The sequence below is a fragment of the Amblyomma mixtum genome, chromosome 2 (genome assembly GCF_055824585.1).
Source record: "Amblyomma mixtum isolate Tamu chromosome 2, ASM5582458v1, whole genome shotgun sequence".
Classification (NCBI taxonomy): Eukaryota; Metazoa; Arthropoda; class Arachnida; order Ixodida; family Ixodidae; genus Amblyomma; species Amblyomma mixtum.
This window is the reverse complement of record NC_143013.1, coordinates 293,549,721-293,569,831: the sequence shown is the minus strand read 5'-3', so window position 1 is coordinate 293,569,831 and position 20,111 is coordinate 293,549,721. Positions and strand designations below refer to the sequence as shown.

Genomic DNA, 20,111 nt, shown 5'->3' with positions numbered 1-20,111 from the left:
ACACTATTCTGGCTCTAGCAGCTCTCGCACGTGGAGAGCGCCGGTGACGCAAGGCGAAGAGTCCATTTCCTGAGGCAACAGCAGACCAAGAAAGGGAACACGTGGGAAGAAGCAGTTGCCTCCACTGGCGACGGCACAGCAGCGCGCACTCTCTTGCTCGGCCACGGTGTCCCTTCCTCCACAAACTCCACTTGGATTGCGAAAGGTTTCTCTGCACTTATGACTTCGAGTAACTGGGTTTTCTGTGAACATTTTTAATACGATTTCACCAACAGTTATTGCTTATTTTGGTTTCCGTTTTTCACTGTCCTTTCTCGAGTCGTCCTGCAAAAGCTGCATGTAACGAAAACCTCGATGCAACAAAAAATCATGGACTTTTTTCTAATTGATTATGTCCAGGTTTAATTCTACAGAGGAATACGCTACATGGAGGTTCATTATATCCTTGTCTAGCTGCACACTTGAGATCAGAACATCTAACAAGTCCCATTCAAAAAATAATACTCGACAGAGGTCTGCCTGGTTGGGAAAGGAATGTTGACCACTCCCTCGGAACTCTTCCCCCCCTCTAACATCCACGATCTACGGTCAGTGACCCGGCGGCTGACTAAACGAGGGCATAAAAAAGGCAAGCTGCAGCTCGCCTGCAGTCACATCTGAAGAAAGAGCCGAGTAGGTTCTTTTTGGTTGGCATTCTTGTCTCAGTTAAACTCCCACTCACTGTCTAAATCCCCTACAGCACTGTTTGCATGACAGGGACTACATTGCGTGGCTCTCACAACTGTTCAGGCCAGAGCAAAAAGCGTCCCAGGAGCCTTTCAAAGCATTGCACCTAAAGCACTATCAGCAGAACAGGCACTTGAGTCTTCAAGATTAACAAGCAAATGCTCAACTAGCCAGTGCCCAACCATTTAAGTCAGACACGACAGCAGTGCAGAGGACTCACCGTAGCACTGCTCCACAGATTCAATTGCCTCGGAGGTGTCTACACCCCAGACAAAGTAGCTGCAGTCATTGTGGGCACTCATGAACTTTGTGCCACTTCCGTGCCATGACACCGAGTGGAGATCCTGGCACAAAAAAAAAAAAGAAAGATACACCACAGAAAGACAGTCATTTCCAATTCTGATGCCAAAAATTGTTCGGCAACTGAAAAGGCTGCATAAATATCTAAGCTGCCATCTGAACAACTCTCGCGCAAAGAAATCATCAATTCAATCTCCATTTAATCTCCGAGCAACCACCACGCTTCCCTTCAATGCATGTGCACTGTTCCAGATTTCCACGATCTGTGCCGATTTTGCATAATACTGAAACCCCACAGTGGCCCAACATGCCACATGCCCCACTGACCAAAAGAATTCTGACAAATTTATAGAAGTAAACCGAGACAAGCAATTAGCGTAAAAATAAAAAGGGAGGGTTCGAACTGCAGTGACAAGCAAAGGCAAGCAGCAAGGTAAGCCACAGTCACAGGTTAGTGTGCCGAAGAACGTCGTAGTCATCAGCGTCTGTCATGGAACCATTAACTTTTGCCGCTATAATCTACACACCTTGTTGCAGATGTATGTCTGGTCAGCGTTGAGTGATTGGTTATCCCACAGCACCATCAGGCCCCTCGAGTAGCCAATGACCATCTTGTTTGGGTCTGAGGGGTGCTCTGCGATGGCCTCAACACCGCCAGGGTTGATCTTGTAGTCTTCAGGAACACTGTGTAAGCAGCCATGTTGGTAAGGCCCCAAACAAAGAATGCAATATCTCACTTTTCTTTCTACCAAAAGGAAAGCAAGCAAATACAAATTCACAGAAGAGAGACCACTACAGTAATTACTGCACATTGCTGTCCAATTCCTTCATAAGAAAAAAAGTAGTACATTGTTTTGCCGACTAAAAAAAAATGGCTGGCAGTTTAGCATTGCTAAGCACGAAATATTGAGCAAGAAAACGTTTTTTTCCAGAAGAACACCACCTCCATATTTCAAAGCCCGACTGAGGTGTCCACTGAATCAGGCAGGCAGTTACGCACCTGTCCTCTTCTAAAATCAATGGAGCCTAAACCTTCTGCCGATTCTGAGAAAAGGAACGGCACATAACTGCTTCAATTCGTAGGTGGACACCACCACCTACTCACAGGGCGACTGAGGTGTCCAGTGACCCAGTTACACTTGCTACTACTTGGAAACTTTGCACACACAGACACACACAGCTGAAACTAGGAGGGGGGGGCTAGAAGTACTTTTGCACTAAAAAAATAATGACGAGGGAGAGCACCTAGCAGCTACAGCTCATGATGATAACGATGACTACTGCTCATGAGAAATCCCACTAATAAAGTACCAGGTTTTGGCAGGCTGGAATAACATGTGAGCCAATGTCTTGTACTGAAATGGCTCTGCTTAGTTCAAACCAATACGCAGTTCCCTTTCAGTTCAAATTATCAAGAGTTGACTGCAGGCTGCCACGTGCTCTCCATTGATGCAGCAATCCATATCTTAGCCTCCCACCTGCCACTGACAAGTGACAACTAGGTGTCATTAGGTCTCCACCACTTCCTAGATTGCAATTCAATTCTCCATTCACAAACAGATCCACTGAGAATGTTCAATGTGCGGTGCTAGCCGCCAAGGGAAGGAGATGTGGCAGCTCACTTCTGGGTGACGAGATCTTGGTAGATGATGGTGTCGGTCATCTGGAAGGACTTGATGTCCAGCAGGTGAATGTTGCCCCCTTCGGTGCCCAGGTAGAGGTGGTCTCCAGAGGACTGGACGGAGCAGGTGAAGATGCGCAACCTGCAGCGCACATATGGTGTCGGTTACGACGATTAACTCACACCCAAGCTGTGCCCAAACCTGACAATATATAAACACAGTGCCTGCTTCAGGGCACTACTAACTATAGGGCATTTGTCTTGGTGACAAGTGATGAGCTGGTTGGCTTGATTTGCCACAAGGCTCAGTCCTAGTAATGTTTTGGGCACGGCAACAGCAGTCTGCAAAGCTACACACTCCAGTCCAGCTTCTCAGGTTATTGGCCACAAGGACAGAGCAGCCAAGAGGCTTGTAGTAAGCATGCCAAGTTATCCGTAACTTGACAACGGAACCTGACAAGGTAGCCAGCGCTGCGCTCCTTGCATACCACAAACTATTCTCCAAAAATGCTTACAGAAAGCACACACCACAACTCTTAGCATGGAGATGCTTTAAGACTTTGTACACCTCCGGCAAGCATTAATTAAAAAAAACAAACAAAAACAGAAGCTCAGTACAAGCCGCCGCGGTGGCTCAGCGGTTATGGTGCTCGGCGGCTGACCCAAAAGACGCGGGTTCGATCCCGGCCGCGGCGGCTAGAATTTCTTTGGAGGAGAAATTCTAGAGGCCCGTGTACTGTGCAATGTCAGTGCACGTTAAAGAACCCCAGGTGGTCGAAATTTCCGGAGCCCTCCACTACGGCGTCTCTCATAGCCTTAGTCGCTTTGGGGCGTTAAACCCCATAAACCAAACCAGAAGCTCAGTACACACAAGAGAGTTGAGCAAACAGGGCTTCACAGCAGGCAGCACGAATGATGCCTCCTACACAATTAAACAAGACATGCACAGCACAGATGCCTGCTATACAAAAAGGGGACAATCAGTATGCACCAAGAACAAATGCTGCAGTTAGTTATGCACGAAAGTTGGAATTATGCCTACAGGGAAAGACTTTAGAAGAAAAGTTAGCTTTTCACTCATTTATGAAGGAGCCTAGTTGAATGTGGATAGTGCATTCCCTTTCTAACCGGAGTTGCTCGTACATCTGCCAGCTGTACTATTCAACACACTACTACACCAGGACGACTGGAAGAACTCCTCGCCAAACAATGAGTAATTACACTCTTATTACAAATCTATTCCACCTTGGGGGATTCCCCTAAACATTTGACTACCACAGTTCCCACTTCCGAGTTATTGACCAATTCGCTCTCGCCCTACCATAGGCTTGCCCTCCCAGTTAGCGCAATTGGTAGAGCGACTGCTCCGGTGAAGCGGTGGTCCCGGGTTCGAACCTTGGACCAGGACGAATTTTTCTTTAAGTGCAAAGTTTATGAGAAAGCTGTACAGCTTTCCTTTGTAGCTGTATGGCTGCGTTCAGGTGGACGTCAATGAGTAATTACTCTCTTATTACAAATCTACTTCACCTTGGGGGATTCCCCTAAACATTTGACTGACTAACAAACAAAACTCACTTGGAGTCAACAGTGCAGGACTCGACATGTTCGAGTACCGACTCCTCGCCCTTCATGTTGATCTCCCACAGGTGCAGTGTGTTGTTCTCAAGGAGGGTTATCAGCCGACCCTGCAACACAACACGTGAGGTTAGTGAGATGCAAAGCCCAAATAATAACATTCAACTCCACGCTCCCCTCTCATGCACTGTTCCGGCTCAATATGTCACTATCTGGTTGCAACAGTCTCGAGAAGCCAGCAATGGCTCTTAGTGGTAACAAGTACGAAAATAATTCACTTGCACAAATCCCTGCATAGGTGTGCTTTGGTGCCTGCATGCAAACACTCTTCACATACGTGGCACCACTGCGCCCAGTCATTGGGTCTCTCTTAGCATTAATGTTTCCACAACACTGCATGGCACTGCAACAAAGCCACTGAGTGACAACACAGGGGTGAATGTCACAGGATGCACTCAGTTTAGCCTGCCACAAGTTCCTCCACATAGTTGTACCTTGGCATGCTACGAACAAAAAAAAAGTGACAGTTTGTTTGCTGACTGCACTCACCTGCTTAGGCACAAAATGCAGCTCTATCACGGGGCTGGTTGCATCGTGCTCAACCACGTATTCAACACCAGGAGTGCCATAGCTGGTGACAGGTGTCAAGGGTGCACACACCTCGCATTTCAGAAAAGTAAATGTGTTGCTAAGCAGCAAAGGTTTTGATTTTAAAAAGCAAAGGCTGTCAAAAATGAGACAGCACAAGAAACAGGAGGCAAAATGGAGGCTCCAAGAGAGTGCCTCTTCTGCTGTGTAACATTGTCGCCAGAAAGGGCTTGCCAACTGTCGCGCACAACATTGGGTTCTCTGCTGAGTCTAGAAGTGTATTATTACTTGGCTCAGGTTTTCATGACGACACAATACACTGATTGAGTGAGTTGATGTGCTGTCCTGAGAAGGCGATTCGGAGCCCCTCTAAAAGGGGCTCTTCTCGCAATAATGCTGAGATATGCCTAGGATTTTAAAGGAAGCTGCTTGACAAATACCCTACAGCAAGAACTTTTTAAAAGCTTTTTGTGGAAGCTGAGTTACCTGTAGAAAAAATTTTAATTTCCACGTCTTCGCGCCTTTCCCTCTCCTCTCGTCCCTTCTTGTGCGCAGAAATGGTACTCCTCTGCCGACCCCATTCACTTGACCCCTCCGCCGGCTGCCAACACACGTGGTGATTCCCCGGAGGGCGCAGTTGGCCGATGAACCAATGAAAGCAGTCCGCTGCTGATGTAACAAGCACTACATGACGCGTTGCGCACGGATTCAGGCAAAAGCCCGGCACCACTGGTCACCGCGAGGTGCGGGAGAGGGAGTTTTTACAAATGTACTGTAAATTATCAGCTCGCTTTTCAGGTCTTGTACGCGGCATAAACGCTCGGTGGTATAACGAAAGCATAATGCAAGAATTTCATAGCCAACCTCGAACACCCTTTTCAGGGACCCTTTAGTACTGGTATTTCCACTTCAAGGAGCTGCACGTTAGCGACACATGTCTGTGCAATCCTTAAGGTACAGCTCAAGCTCATTTTAAGCAATAGTTGCTCTTGATACTTTAGTGAAGCACACAGATGCATGCACAGATATCAAGCTACAAAGATGCTCTGCCTGTGGCTTCAACACATGGAGCAGAGTTCCCTAATTGCTGCACTAATACTCCCTTGTCATGACAGTCATATGAGCGCTTGACACACGCTGCGCTCACAGTAAGCAATGCCGGCACACATCAAGGATACACCCTGAGTGATCCAGTCTTGGTCCCAATGGCAAAAAGCTCCAGAAATGGGTCCCAGGCCAGAGCTGTGGGGCAGTGGGGGAATCCATGGCAGGCAGTCTGGCAAGGGTGAAAATCACAAAAACAGGGCGATTTAAGTATGTTAATTACACTAAAAGCTAATACCTTATTCAGGAGGAAAAAACGAAAGGGTTGTGGCTCGCATAGAGGGCAAGAAATAATAGACCAGATTTTTACCCAAATCCAATTATTCCACAGCTGTACGCCATTATCATGACAAAATGACAGTCATTCAATGCCAGCTGCTTCAATGCTGTTAGCATAGGTACTCATCAATGACACAGAAGCTCGGTCAGTAAGCACAGACTATGCTACTGACAGTGACAAATCACTTCTAGTAACACACAGAATGATCACCTTATTTCGAGCTACATCACACAAGGCAAGAACAGAAACTAAGGAGTCGCCCCTTTTTATTGAATGCTGTTTAGTTGGTGATACTTCCAGCTCACTGATCGAAATCTACACATAAGATAAAATCAGATGCAATCACACATGCCACAAAAACAGCCGAGACACTGTTAATTTCTGAAGCCAAGGCTTATTTCGGCACACAAGTAGATCTCCAGTTCACTCTATGACAGGTGTTTCTATAGTCGTAGTACTATACAACAGTACAGTATACAGTACAGCCGACACAGTACAGTAACAGAGACCAAGAACTATGAATGCTTTGCTCAGTAAAGAACAGGCAAGAAGTTCCCAGAGCGATGAAAGTGCGTCATCCGCAAAGTAGAGCAGACAGACCACACTACAGAAGCAATCACCAGCTGCTGCGGGGGCCAAGAACAGCTGCCTTCGGACACTCTATCAAAGGCCACAAAATAAAAAGAAAACCAAAGAACATAACCACACTCCTCCCCAGCATCTGTAGTGACTCACGCTGTTGGACTGATTGCTGCCGCTATTCGAGAGGTGAGTAAAGCATTTTTTACACCAACTACAGCTTAATTTTATTAATTATTCGTCATTTTGATGCTTAATTTCATCCCGTTTCATCAAGCAGACGTGGGCAATGCAGCTGAAATTGATGAAACACATGTCTCCTGCTTCTACAACAGCACACCCTGCAGATTGTAGATGCCTGACACAAAGTTCAAAAAGAAAGCTGCATTCACTCTTTTATCACTCACGTGTATGATTTTGTATTGAGTCCCTTCCAAAAGTTTCAACCAGCAGATAAAATCAATGCTCACTGTTGCTTTTTGGGGTTCTTAGCCCTGTTGTTCTCATACTTTTCAAAAATTCTTCTCTCAAGTGTCAGTAAAAAAGCAAGCCCACAATGATAAGATTACTGCTTGTACTAGACAGCAAGTGCAGCACATTGCCGACATGCCTAGATGCCGAGCTATATAATGCTTAGCTTTTTTTCTTCCTGAACAGGTGGGGTGGGATGTTTGTGTCAAAGGTTGGAGGGCAAAAGGCACCACTTAGTTCTAGCCCTACTACAAGATAATCCCACTGTGCCTCAATGGCAAAGTGGAACCATTATTAGGAATGGGGGTGAAAAGGAAATCTATATCAACCACATTCTGCAGAGGAAAGGAAAAAGACATGTAAACTTACCCCCCCCCCCCCCTTCCCAAACCATCCAAACTAGCCACTACCAAAGGTTGCCACAAGACTTAACAGTTAAAACACCAAAATCTTTGCAGCATGTTGCAGCTCTGAAGTTCTTGTCTGCGTTCCGAGTTGTTCGCGTGCTGATTAGCTAGCATTCAATTTTGCAAACACTTGTAAAAATTGAATGCTAGCTAATCAGCACGCGAACAACTCGGAACGCAGGCAAGAACTTCAGAGAGGTGAAAATGCATAACAGTCAGGTGATCGACGCTGGCAAACAGTCAATATCAGATTCGGCAGCCTTCACAAGTGCTTCTCCAGGGACAAAAGACTGCTAAGGAATGCAGTGCCTGTCAACAGCACAGTGCCCGCTGGAGTGCAAGCCTGCTGTATTTGTTCTATTGTCTCACTGTCACTGCCTCCTTTGTTTTTCTTGCCTCCATGCAGAGCATTGGATGAGGAGAACAAATATAAAATACCAACACAATATCCTGGCTAGAGCAGCTAGGCGACTGTAGCAACCACATGTTGAGTGTCAAAACAACCCAGCACGCTGCAATACCAGCATCTTTTAATGAATACCACGTAGTTCAATTCAACTGTACACTAGATACTGTAGTCAGGTATGTGTTCCCTTCAATCACAAGTGGTTGCGTAAACACTATACATACAATGCATGGGGCAAGAAGCAGTCTAAACGGAACATACAGAAAAATTTCGAAAAAGGCACAGAGTAAGTAAACATAAAATATGTGAACGTGCAAACACTAGCACTATAGAGTAGTTAACGTTGAAGAAAAAAAACGATAACGGAAATGCCTGGCAACCACAATTGCGTCCCAGAGCTGGGCACAACAGCCTGGCTCTGCCCTTCTCACATTTCTACGCTGTTGTGTCTACTACCTGCTCACAGAATGGAACAAGCGCAAAACGGGCCCTGGTAGATATCCGTTATCAGCAGCAGCGTGGGAGAGCAGAAATACCATAGTGGTCGTAAAACTACATCCAAGTAAGCTATTTCACAAAAAATGCATGAGAGGGAGAGGAGGGGGGGGGTGAAAATTCCTCAACCATATTCCACATGTAAAAAAAGGGGGGGGGGGGGGGGGGGAGAGGAGAAAAAGGGAACCGCGGCCCAAAAATGCATGTCCTGCAGAGGAACCGAAGAAAATGCCAGTGACAGGCTCACCAAGACCTCTCGTAGCCAGGTAACCTTTGACATCGGGAAGACTGACACAAGACAGCACCGGAAAGTCTGGTTACTCTGTGACACAGCAATTAGGCATTCCGGAGAAGCAGCGGCCTTCACGAAGCCGAGGAAGAGCCGGACTGGGCAGCCTGCCAATGCTAGCAGCATGAGCTGTCTCGTCCGACGTCTGCTCTTCCTTTTATTAGTTTTTCTTCCTTACCCACCCTCTGACCATCAGAAGCATCGTAATAGCAAGCATCCTAGGCAGAGTCACGATCTTGTGTGTGCTGCGGGAAGGACTATCTGCAGGGTCTGTGTAACTACCCTTCACCACTGGCAGAGCTTATCCCCTCTGAAATGTAGCTTTAGCAACTAAACACAGGAAAGCGCACACGGTCGAAGAAGAAGCATGTTGACTCTTGTGTAAGAAAATAAGAAAAGAAAGGAGGGACTGTGCACCTAGATGAGACCGAGAAAAAAAAAATGTGAACATAAAACTCTCTGGAATGGGCCAAAAAGCTGATTAGTATTTTAGTCTATTCATTTCCTAGAATTCTACTGCACCCTGTGCACAAGACTATACGAAACATAGAAAAACACTTTTCACTAGATACCAGCCCCAAATGAATGCAGCAGCTGCAGTCATGATCTTTACATGAAAAATATTAAACTCGAAGGTATGTCTTAAATCTACACAATATATATAAAATGCATGAAATGCCTGCTTACAGTAAGTGTACAAAAACCTCTCAATAAGAACAAACCTCACTACAGATGTAATTGCTGCATCCAAAGAACAGTTTCGGTTTCAGTTTATTGGGGTTTAACGTCCCAAAGCGACTCAGGCTATGAGGGATGCCATAGTGAAGGGATCCAGAAATTTCGACCACCTGGGGTTCTTTAACGTGCGCTGACATCACACAGTACACAGGGGTGTAGAATTTCACCTCCATCGAAATTTGACCGCCGGGATCGAACCCGCACCATACCACCGAGCCACCAAGGCGGCACACCCTAAGCATGAAATCAAGGGCCAACACATTTATGAATGAATGAGATGGTAGCAGACTATTGAAATGTCACTAAACAAACTCGTGAAAAAGATGAAAACTTGTGTTAATAAGAGAATGCAAGGGAGAAACAGCAGCAAAACGAAATAATCTTTACCTTGTTGAACGCAAACAGCTCTCGCTGGACCTTGAGCCGCTCAGCACTGACGTGCTGGGACTTTTTTGTGATGAACTTGAGCATCTTCACTATTCAGGCCTGCACATAAAGGAATTTGCACTTTTCAGAGCCAGATACACACTGCACTCGTACAAGAACTCCCAACGCAGTGGGAATGCGAAAGCTACACACCACGCCCAAAACTTGAAAGCCAGTATCAGCCTGGCCTTCCGACAGGTGCTGCCAGAGCAAAAAAAAACAAAACGCAGCAGAAAGGAAGCACCGGTAACCAACGGGACCTGTTGTGAGCACTCGAATGTCCCAGGCTTTGTGAGCAATGAACTCGACAAGACGCCTCCTATCGCCACCTCTCCTGTTTCTAATCCTGGCCCTCTACATCTCTCTCCCCCTTGCCCATGACAAGCCGACAGCAATGGATGAATGGGCGGAGAGTTTGAAGGCACCTGAACCGACAAGATACCTGTTACTGAAGCACAGCAAAAAAAATTTAGCGAGAGACAAGGAACTTGTACTTTCAAATGAGACACAATGGGTACAAGATAAGAACATGAGAATCTTGCAACAGCACGTGTGAATAAGAGTTTTTCAGGGACAATTTATCGGATAAGTCAAGACTAACAACGAAACTGAATGACTTTCACAATGTTATGACGTTTTCGGCGGGCTAGTTAGTTGGAAGTGCCAAGAAGCAAACAGCATGCACAAAAACATCTCAGAAGTTTATTTCTTGTGGGGCCTTCATGTACGAACACAACTTTCCATCATGTTATGTTCTCTATATTTATAATATGCACCTCCGATTACAATGTAATGTACTTTTCGAGAGACTTCAATAGGCAAACTAAGTTCCCGAATGTAGTAAAGTTAGCACAAAAGGCGGCTGGGCAGTTACCAGCACACTTGTAAACGATAATCAGTCAACTATCAATAAGCATGTGGAAAGAAACCGCATATCCTCTTTAAAGCGATAGAACCTCCACAGAGACGCGTCAACCTCTGAAGTGTCCAGACATTGCAGTTTCTGCACGCAACTAAGTGCAAGCTTGCAGCACTACTGAGCAAACAAGCTGCTTGAGAATGTCAGTATGGCAAGGCAGCACCTGTGCCACTGTTGCAGTCTGTTCAAATATAAGTGTACTTTTGTGACTGCACGACAAATACTCCAATATTTGCCGCCATCACTGAAACTGAATCATGACATTTTTCACACGTTTTTAGTTACAAGGAAAAGATGTGGCATTTAAACAACTTATGCTCATTCAGTGTGACAATCCTCAACAGTAAAAATTCCACATTTCTACATATTTATCACATTTCTACGTATTTAATATGAAATTAGCATGATGTTCAAACAAAACAAAAAAGACGCTCTGCATGAAAATGAGTCACTACACTTTATGCAACAATTTTACCACTGTCATGCTGTGCCACAAAATAACACCGCATTTGTGCGAGTCGGTGAACGAGCCTTTGTCTTAAGCTAACACACTCCATATCACTACGGTGTACTTTATACAGCTTTAACATTCTTCAGCCCCTACATATGCGATATGCACAACAAAGGACCGCCCACTCATACTTCTTTTTTCAAAAACATGCCTTTGCACATTCGAGCCTTTGCATATCACGCTACCATGCCTGTCGAGTTAACCTGGAAATGACGGCGTCGTAGCCCAAGATACTCTGCCTAGCGTGGCATGCCCCTGCCTTTTAAAACCGTTATCTGTGTCAGTGTATATGCACAAACGCAGGCAATTCTGAGTACAATGTTTTCTTCACCCCTTTCGCGCCGCTAGAAAACCATGCGTAGCCTGGCCGCAAGGCGACGTCGCTGAAAAGAGGCGCAAAACTAAGGCAGGCTGAGCGCGCGCACAATGCGAAACTGAGAAAGAATAAAATCAAAAACAAAGGAACGCAATGCCGCTGCGGAAGGGCTCAATTCACTGAACAGCAGACGACAGAACGCGCGCCCAACCAAGCAGGTCTCAGATTAATCTAATGTCGGCCACACACCGGCCGCGAGGCCGTCCTTGAACGCGAGAACGTGTGAAAGAAAACTCAGCTGCAAACCGACGCCGAGCCGAAAAGGCATCAATGTCAAGGCGCGCAGATGCAGCAGCGTGCGATGCGCTGCACCACGCCAGACAATACACGGTCCCTCCCTGCGCCGCGGCTGCGCGAAACTGCGCGGCCTTCACCCAGGCAGCCAGACACAAGCAAAGAAACACGAGCGAAAAATTCGCTTTGCACGCCGCGCAGCACATACATGCACACACCTCGACAAGCGCTATGCCGAATGAACGTCCACACAGGCGGGCGCTTTCCTCGCGCAAACGCACAAAAAGAAGAAAAACCGTCCGGAATGCGGTTCGCAGTCGATGGCAGAAATTCTTTCGTCCCAGTGCTTGAAGAGTTGCTCACACAAAATAGCCGAAAGGGGAGACTGTACGAGAACGCGATCAGGCGTTGCCGAGATAGCGGAACTACGCTCCACACGGTATTAAAGCTGGACAAGAAAGAAAAAAAGAAAAAGACAAGGAGGAACCGCGACGCGTGACGCGCCTCAGCCAGCGCCTACACTGCCGATATCCATCAGAGAAAAGCGTCCGCGTACGAAGAAAAAAGGATCCGCAAACTTAACGCGGAACGATATCGCTCTGGGAAGTTTGTAAAAGACACTCATATCAGCGAAGAAACAGCGAAGCTTGAGCACGCCTTTTTTTTTCTTCCTAGCGCGATCTCAGCGAGTTGGGCGTTGACATCGCTTTTGACAAACCAGCCTCCAGCGCTCTTTTCTTGTTTTGTTGATGCGCTGCCTGCCAGCTCGGGCACTGACAAGAGAAGGCATGCTGCTCAAAAACATGAGAGACAAGGTGTTTTATAATCGCAACAGCGGCGCCGAATCGCGAAGCGATGTCGGAAGCGGTTGGCAAGATTAAATGCAAAAAATTACAAGCCAGCGCAACGAAGCACTCGAAGGAGCGGTCAGCGGGCAGTGCAACGGAGAGAGCGGCTGCACCTGAAGGCCGGTTTTATAGGTTAGGCCTAACGTCGCTCGGAGCGACATTTGTGTTTACGTGACAACTCCGCGCGGAGAAGCCGACCACGCCAAACTTTGATCAAATGACCGTAGCATCGGACGTCCGCGAAAGAAAACGGTAGCGTACTTACAGTGAATGCTCTTCAAAGTGTAAACATCCTATGATGGACTCTCCAACACTTCAAGCAAACCGGCTACACACACACAAACGGCAAGACACTCGACGCATGTGTCCACACAGCGCGTACCTGCGCGAGACGGAGCGCTGTATTCCTGCGCTCCTGAAGAATTTGAGCTTCAGAGAACGTTACAGCGTTCAAAGTACATCCATAATGATAAATTACCTGACAATACTTGCATTTAAAATAGCCTTCATACAGAGTGTCGATATTATTTGAGAAAAACAACGCTTCGAACAAGGCGGACTATTTCCTATCTCGGCTGCATGACGTCACCGCCCAGGGGCGCATCGCTTGAATAGGCCATTGACTCGTGCGCGCACCCAAGCTTTCAGTTTTTTCTCGGTGTTTATTGTTACGAGCTCCTGGTCACAAATACACGCGCTTCGCGCTTCGAGGCCGTCTAATTTACAGTGCCGCTGGCATTATGCCGTCGCCTCGACCGCTGTGCAATGACGGGTAGGGCGTTTTGCAAGGCCTGTTCGCATTAACCGGCGCGACGCTCGGCGGGCGCAAATGCTCGGCGCATAAAGAAAAGAGGTGAACGCGGGCGTGGCAAAGGCGACGCGGATGCTGCTGCCTGTTCCGTTTTGCCCGTGCCGGGTCTGGCTCCATAAATATTTGCGGTGTCGCGCTGGCAAACCGCAGGGCCCATAACGGGAAACCCGTCCCTGCCCTGGACGAACTACCGGGCGGGCCGTCAAAAAGAGAAATGAAAATAACTCGCACAAAATAGATGCACGAAGAAGAACGCACTAAACTCCTATGCGTGCGAATATAAAATGATGCAGAAATTTTGCGTGAGCTTACACATACTAACTCGCGCTCGTCGCTCGCATAAACCGCCTGCCTTGCGGCACTTAATGTTTATTTATGCTCGCCGTAAGTTTTGTTTTGTTATTCTTGCGCCTGCGTGTGCTTGCTTTGTAGAATGCATTTTTTGTGTATGTGTCTGGATTTGGTCAACCTCGTTGCCGGAGAGCACACGTGATGCGAACGCGCTTCGAGATAAAAGGTGTTTATTCCCTTTCCATACTGCCAGTTTCGAAGGTCATGGGCCTTGACATGCCTACAACGCGTTTCCTGGTTATGCAAATACCCGTTGCTATTAATCACAGATTCATTTCCACATAATGCGAGTCCGCAATTTGCCGTAAACATATAATAGCTTTTCTTTCTTTTTGTTCTCCGCTGGGCCTTTCAAATTACCGGAACAAGCATAATGCTGCGCTGCACATGTAGTGCATCAGACCACCTTTTTATTTTATTTCAATTTTTTGAGCTGGTGTCCGTATGACATGCGTGTAATACCTGCTGGGCGGGGGCGCGGAGGAGGGCACGGGGGGGGGGGGGGGGGGGGCAGAGGGAGAAGGGAACAAGTGTTTACACTGGTTTCAGCGCTAAACAAGCAAGCTATAGTATAGCTAGGGCCACCTTTTCTGCACAATCGCAATTTAAAAACTATGAACCAGAAGTATCCACGAAGTAGATTGACACGCTTAGAACATAACAAGGGTCTACTGCAGACTGGTCCCCAATCGGAACGTTTATATATATATACATATATAGGTTTATGGATATTCTCCATTAATCAACACCACAAAATAAGTAAATATAAAAAATCCCCTGTGTTCCTTGGATATTGCGTGTGTGTGTTTGTTTGGCTAGCAGAACTGCACGACTACGCACCGCCCACGGCAGCGGGGCATCGGAAATGAGCAAGGCGCCACAGCGGGCGGCGCACATGTTTCAATACGATTGCGTCCGCTATCCAACACGTACGGGCTGTCTGTACACGCTGCACTGAACAAGCGGTGACGGTCGATCTCTATTCGCCGCCCGGGCGGAGTCGCTGCGGGTCCCGCAGCGCCATCATCGGCAATGAACTGCGAAGAGCCGACCGGCTGACTGCACACCCGGGGGTGGTGCGGCGGCGTCAGTGGCTTCGTTGGCGCAAACTGTTCGGTCGGAAACAGAGGCCATATAGTTTCCTTCCTGCCGTTCTCACGCCTCCCGTTGGAGCTGCTTTGATCGACTTCGTCTTGTTTCCTCTTCTTCTGTTGCTGCGTGGAAAGCGGATGCAGCATTTGTTGCCTCCTTGAAGCGAGTGGGCGAACGCCGCCTCTCTTTTCCTGTCGCGAGACTGTCCACTTGATGTATACGTCGTATCGATAAAGAGAAGAGTTAGCATAGCGGATACACCGAATTACCGGACCCTTCCCGCGCATGCGCAGTAGCAGGGGTGGGGCAGGTGGGGCATGTGCACGTGCTCAGCCGGCGCCCTAATCAGCTGTGTGTATCCGCTATGCTAAATCTCTCTCTATATCACTTCTGTTTCTTTGCATTCAGCTCAAACGTATACATATCGGACCAGCTGGGTGGCTTACTGCGCACGCGCATGGGGGCGCTCACCTGCCGCTGAACATGCGCAAATGTTGCGCGCAGCAAAACAAGTGACATGTCTCTCGTCGGTATATATAGCATTTAATATGACACTGTTGGCCGTTGACATTCGTTGGATTTCCACCTGGCCTTGAGTGACGTTCAACCAAGAGTTGGCGAACGTTCACGGCGACAAGTGTGCAGCACACACCTGCATGCTTCACCTCGCTTTTGTTCGTATACAACGAAACTATAGATGGAATGATTAAAACCATATCACTGTGAACAACTGTGAATCGTACGTGAACTGAAAGAAAATTTTAGCACAGCGTGGCCACGTTGTTGTCATGTACCGCTCTGTTCGTTACATGCACACCTGTCTGCAAACATGCGTGCTCTGCCACGCGTTTAATGTACGTGGCTATCAATTCCGTACATCGTTACTACATATAATTACAAAGCACTGAAATTTCCGAAGGTGCAATGACAAATACGCTGTTTCTCATGCTTGCTGCCATTACATTCGGTATCCGGTCTTACGCAGTGGATTTGCCAACGAAGTGGACGATAAATGAAAGCGTGCTATTTCATACAGTGTCTGTACCCGCATCCTTCTATAGATTTAAATTATGATGGTTTGTTGTTCACCACAATCTGTCTTATTCTCTTTAGGGCTGAGTCAATAACAGCTCTCCGAGTTATGCATGCAGGTTGACACCCGGAAGAGAAACAACCGTGGCAAAGCGCATAAATTCCAGCCATATAACATCGCGCCTTTTCGTTGCGGACGACCTCTCCGCATCAGTCGGTAAATGTGCGCGACCGACGAGCATTTATACATATGCAAGCGCTCTTTTTTTATTATTTCCTTTTAACCAGTCGTCGTCATTTGGCGACAGCTGCATTTTGCACCTGTTCTCAAGTCAGGGACAGATTGCCATCCGCATATGGGCTGACTCCGCGTCTGAATATAGTATAGCACGCCGACTGAACAGTATGATGGCGCATTTCCGCTCAGAGCTTAGCCGTATATCACGCATGAGGAGAGGGGAAAGAAAGTAAACGAGTATATAGCGGATAGCAGAGAACGATGCGGCAACTGCGAAGCGCTATGGAAGCTTATCCCGATTTAACAGATCGTGCGTGTTGCTGTCAGTGTCACTTCACTACAAAAGTATGATAGACAGCACTACGTTTGTGTCATTAATCGGAATAAGTTGGAGGGTGGTACTTTGATTCAATCAAATGATATCAGCGCGAGCATTGTGTCGCTTGCAATGGTCTGTGGATGTACGAGTTTAGGCAATAATTTGAAATGCCTACTTGACAAAATCATTTTACTTCTCTCGTGTCACACATACGGCCATTTATCATTAGTCTTGACCTTTTCTGTTGTTCGTTCACGGCACGCATCAGTTCGCCCCATTTTTATTCAATTAAATTATTTTTATTCAATTAAATTATTCAATGCCGGACCTACTGAAATACGGTGTATTAAGTCTCGACTTTTAATCCAAGCGAATTTTTAAAGAAGTGCAGTCTAAAGGTGCAACGAAAACACCGGGCGCAGTCGAACACCCATAACAACTAACCCTAGAAAACTTCGATACTCAGAAGGTGTCGCCCTGCTTGAAAGGGTTAGGACATTCACTATTTCTTTTATACGCAGTCAAGGCCACGTTATGCTTGAGAGTCGTGCTCGGCGACATGGCTTCTTCCGTCGAGATGGGGGCTGAAAACAGATCCCAGATTTTACACAACCGAAATGATTGAAATCACCCGCAGCGGCTACAATAAATTGGGATAGCAGCTGTCGTAATGAGCCGCACCCAAGGCTACGACGTCGGGTTCTGAATTGTGGGGGAAGTTTGCTAAGGGTTGGGGATGAGAAAAATGGGGGATTGCCCTTACAAAAATTTTTTAGACAGTCTATAGACTGTCTGTTAAGCTAGAGGCCTACGGCGCCAGTAGCTAATTTCCCCCTACCGTGTCCGGCTGAAGTCGGGAGGGATCGAGAATGGAGACAGCGCGTCGCGCGCTTCGGGCGCTCTCCAAGGCCGCGGGAAACGGGGAGCAGACCGCGAACAGCCTTCTCAGGGCTGCAGAGAGTCGGCGACCGTTTCACATTGAAGAGAGATGAGCTGTCAAATAGAGAGAGAGAGGGGGGGGGGGGGGGTCAGTAAGGTCGGCGACTTCTGAAATAGCTAAGCAGTGGACTTACTGGCGCCTCTAGAGTCGGGCTCTGGCGAGCACTGGGCTCCGCCCACTTGTATGTACAGATATTAGTTTGGGCTTAAAAAAAGAAATAAGAAAAAAGTGCCCTGCCCGCACACTTGTATGTACAGTGACATTTCAGCAGTATTGCTTGGAATTGGGCGAGAGCAGGTTTAATAAAGCTCCGCCCAATTATCGAGGGGATAAAAACCGCTGCTAACAAAGAGCAGGCAGGAGCGCGCCGAGTCAGTCTCGGCCGCTTTTCTACAGCCCTTCTTTTAAAAAGCCTTTTTTTAAACAGCCTTTTTTAAACAGCCTTTCTTTTAACCGCCTTTTTCTCGTGTTGCTTTTATTTTTGGCCTCGTCTTGAATAAACTAGTTTTGCTTCTCAAGAAGATTGGAGTGGCTGCCCCAACCGGCAACGTGTCGCCGGACGAGCGGACGAAGACGTGAAGTGCTATACGATCATCGGCCAACGTGCCATTGTTATTCGTCGCATCGAAGAGTAGCAAATTAACTCTGTCGATAGACTTCTGTCTATGCAGTCTATAGACTCACTACAGACAAATTCTAGAGAACAGTCTATAGGCAATACAAATGCTATGACAGTCTATAGACAATCTATAGATTTATGACCATACACTTTTAGTAGATTTTTGTCTAAAGACATTCTATACACTATGAAATGACAAAAAGAACTATCTATAGAAAGGCAATAGAGTCTAACAGAAGTTCAATAAAACGGAAAGTTGAGCTAGTTGGTACATGTTGCTGGCAAAAAAAACAGCGCTAAGACGAAGGACAAAGAAAAGAGAACAGGACCGGCGCTTTTTTCCCAGCAAAATCTAGCAGAAGTCTATAGACTGTCTATGGACCATTTTTATACGGGCATGCGCAGCCCTGTAACTGTTCTCACATATTAAAAGGGCCACCACTACTGGACTGCGCTGAGGGGAGGTGGATGAGAGGAGACGGGTGGGGCTGGTGAAGAGGGCAAGGTCTGGCTAAAGAGCCGAAGTAGGAGCTGAAGTTGAGGCCCAGGTGAAAGAAACGGGAGCCGCAGTGCACTATCAAATCATAAGCCACGAGGAGGTAGAGTCTTGAGCAGAAGTCTTAAGGCCAAAGGCTTTTCGCTTCAGCCGCATAACAGAGCCACTGCGGCACTATTAAAGACTGAAGGACCTTGAAATGCTAGCAGAAGCTTTCTTCCTGCAGTAGAGAAGCTTCCTGCTTGACCTGTGTATTGAATGATCCGCTACTCGGAGCATTCTGCGTACATTCATTTCGCTGCAGCTTAATGCTGTGGCTCTAGGACTTTTGACCAAGACTGTACGTATACGTTGTTCGGGAAAAGCCTCCGACTTGCAAAACAACTTGATTAAGTTGGGAGTTTTATGTACGACGTATACGCCTGACATTTTCTACTGAACGTACATGTGCACTGCACACTAAGGATGTGAGCGTTTGCTCCTGATGTGTCTATGCAGCGGAGTTTTGCGGATGAACAGAAGCACGTGAGCATTAATCAGAACAAGCTCGCACCAGGATGGGAGCCGTGCTATTAGTTCAGAAAACATTAGAGAGGGATAACTGCGCAACTGTCTCATTCCGCTAGAAGACCTTATGACAAGGAAACTTTTCCGGACCAGCGCCCTGATGAAGCCTGGTGCACGGCGTCAGTTTATTCGGTACATTCGAGTACAACTTCCCACCCTCTTGTTTCGGGCCGTTTTATGTTCACCTCTGAGCACCGAGCGTTAGCTGAAAGATTCTTAGAGGAGGATAATGATTATATGGGATCTATACCTATAAGGTTTTTCATTTTCTTGCTAAGTGAAGGCGAATCACATATGGATCACGGGAACCTACATAGACCAGCTACGGAGTAAGGGGGGGGGGGGGGGGATTTAGTTCAAGATATTCTGCTGAGGTGGGGAGTTCGCGACTGGCAGAAGACATGCAGGCTGGTTCCAGACCAATGGCAGCGGCCTTTGTCCTGTAGATTACGTAACGTTGCTGTCGATGATGATGATAGCTCCAGTTTTGTCACAATCAATTGCTTGACCTACAGGTGCCTTACGGTATATATTCAAAAATAAACAAAATTAATAAACTTTAAAAAACAAACAAAAGTAATAAAAAGTCGAGCACGGCGCGCTGACCTATAAAGTAGGAGCCACGACAACGAGACGCGACCGTTGGCTTTCCGTGGTGGTCTGGCCCGGCCAGACACTGCCTCGCTTGCTGGGCTGAAGGGGGGGGGGGGGGGGGGGCACATGAACGTAATACGGGCACAGAGCTCGCGCCTT

At 47.1% G+C, this 20,111-nt stretch overlaps 1 protein-coding gene across 3 annotated transcripts in view; it reads right to left on the bottom strand.

Annotated features, from left to right (window-relative positions):
• The window catches only part of l(2)gl (LLGL domain-containing protein l(2)gl), a 79,048-nt gene that overhangs the window by 25,406 nt on the left and 33,531 nt on the right, over positions 1-20,111 (bottom strand). The window contains exons 1-8 of one of the 3 annotated variants that reach the window (XM_089574476.1): positions 13,159-13,305; positions 9,967-10,065; positions 5,989-6,086; positions 4,772-4,853; positions 4,223-4,332; positions 2,649-2,789; positions 1,554-1,710; positions 947-1,070 (exon numbers count right to left, since the gene is read on the bottom strand). In XM_089574476.1, coding sequence (XP_089430602.1) covers positions 947-1,070; positions 1,554-1,710; positions 2,649-2,789; positions 4,223-4,332; positions 4,772-4,853; positions 5,989-6,086; positions 9,967-10,050 — 796 coding nt within the window. In that variant the 5' untranslated portion in view covers positions 10,051-10,065; positions 13,159-13,305. Of the gene's footprint in view, positions 1-946; positions 1,071-1,553; positions 1,711-2,648; positions 2,790-4,222; positions 4,333-4,771; positions 4,854-5,988; positions 6,087-9,966; positions 10,066-12,263; positions 12,283-13,158; positions 13,306-20,111 lie in introns of those variants that run through there. The other 2 variants (XM_089574478.1, XM_089574477.1) reach the window with 2 other exon arrangements.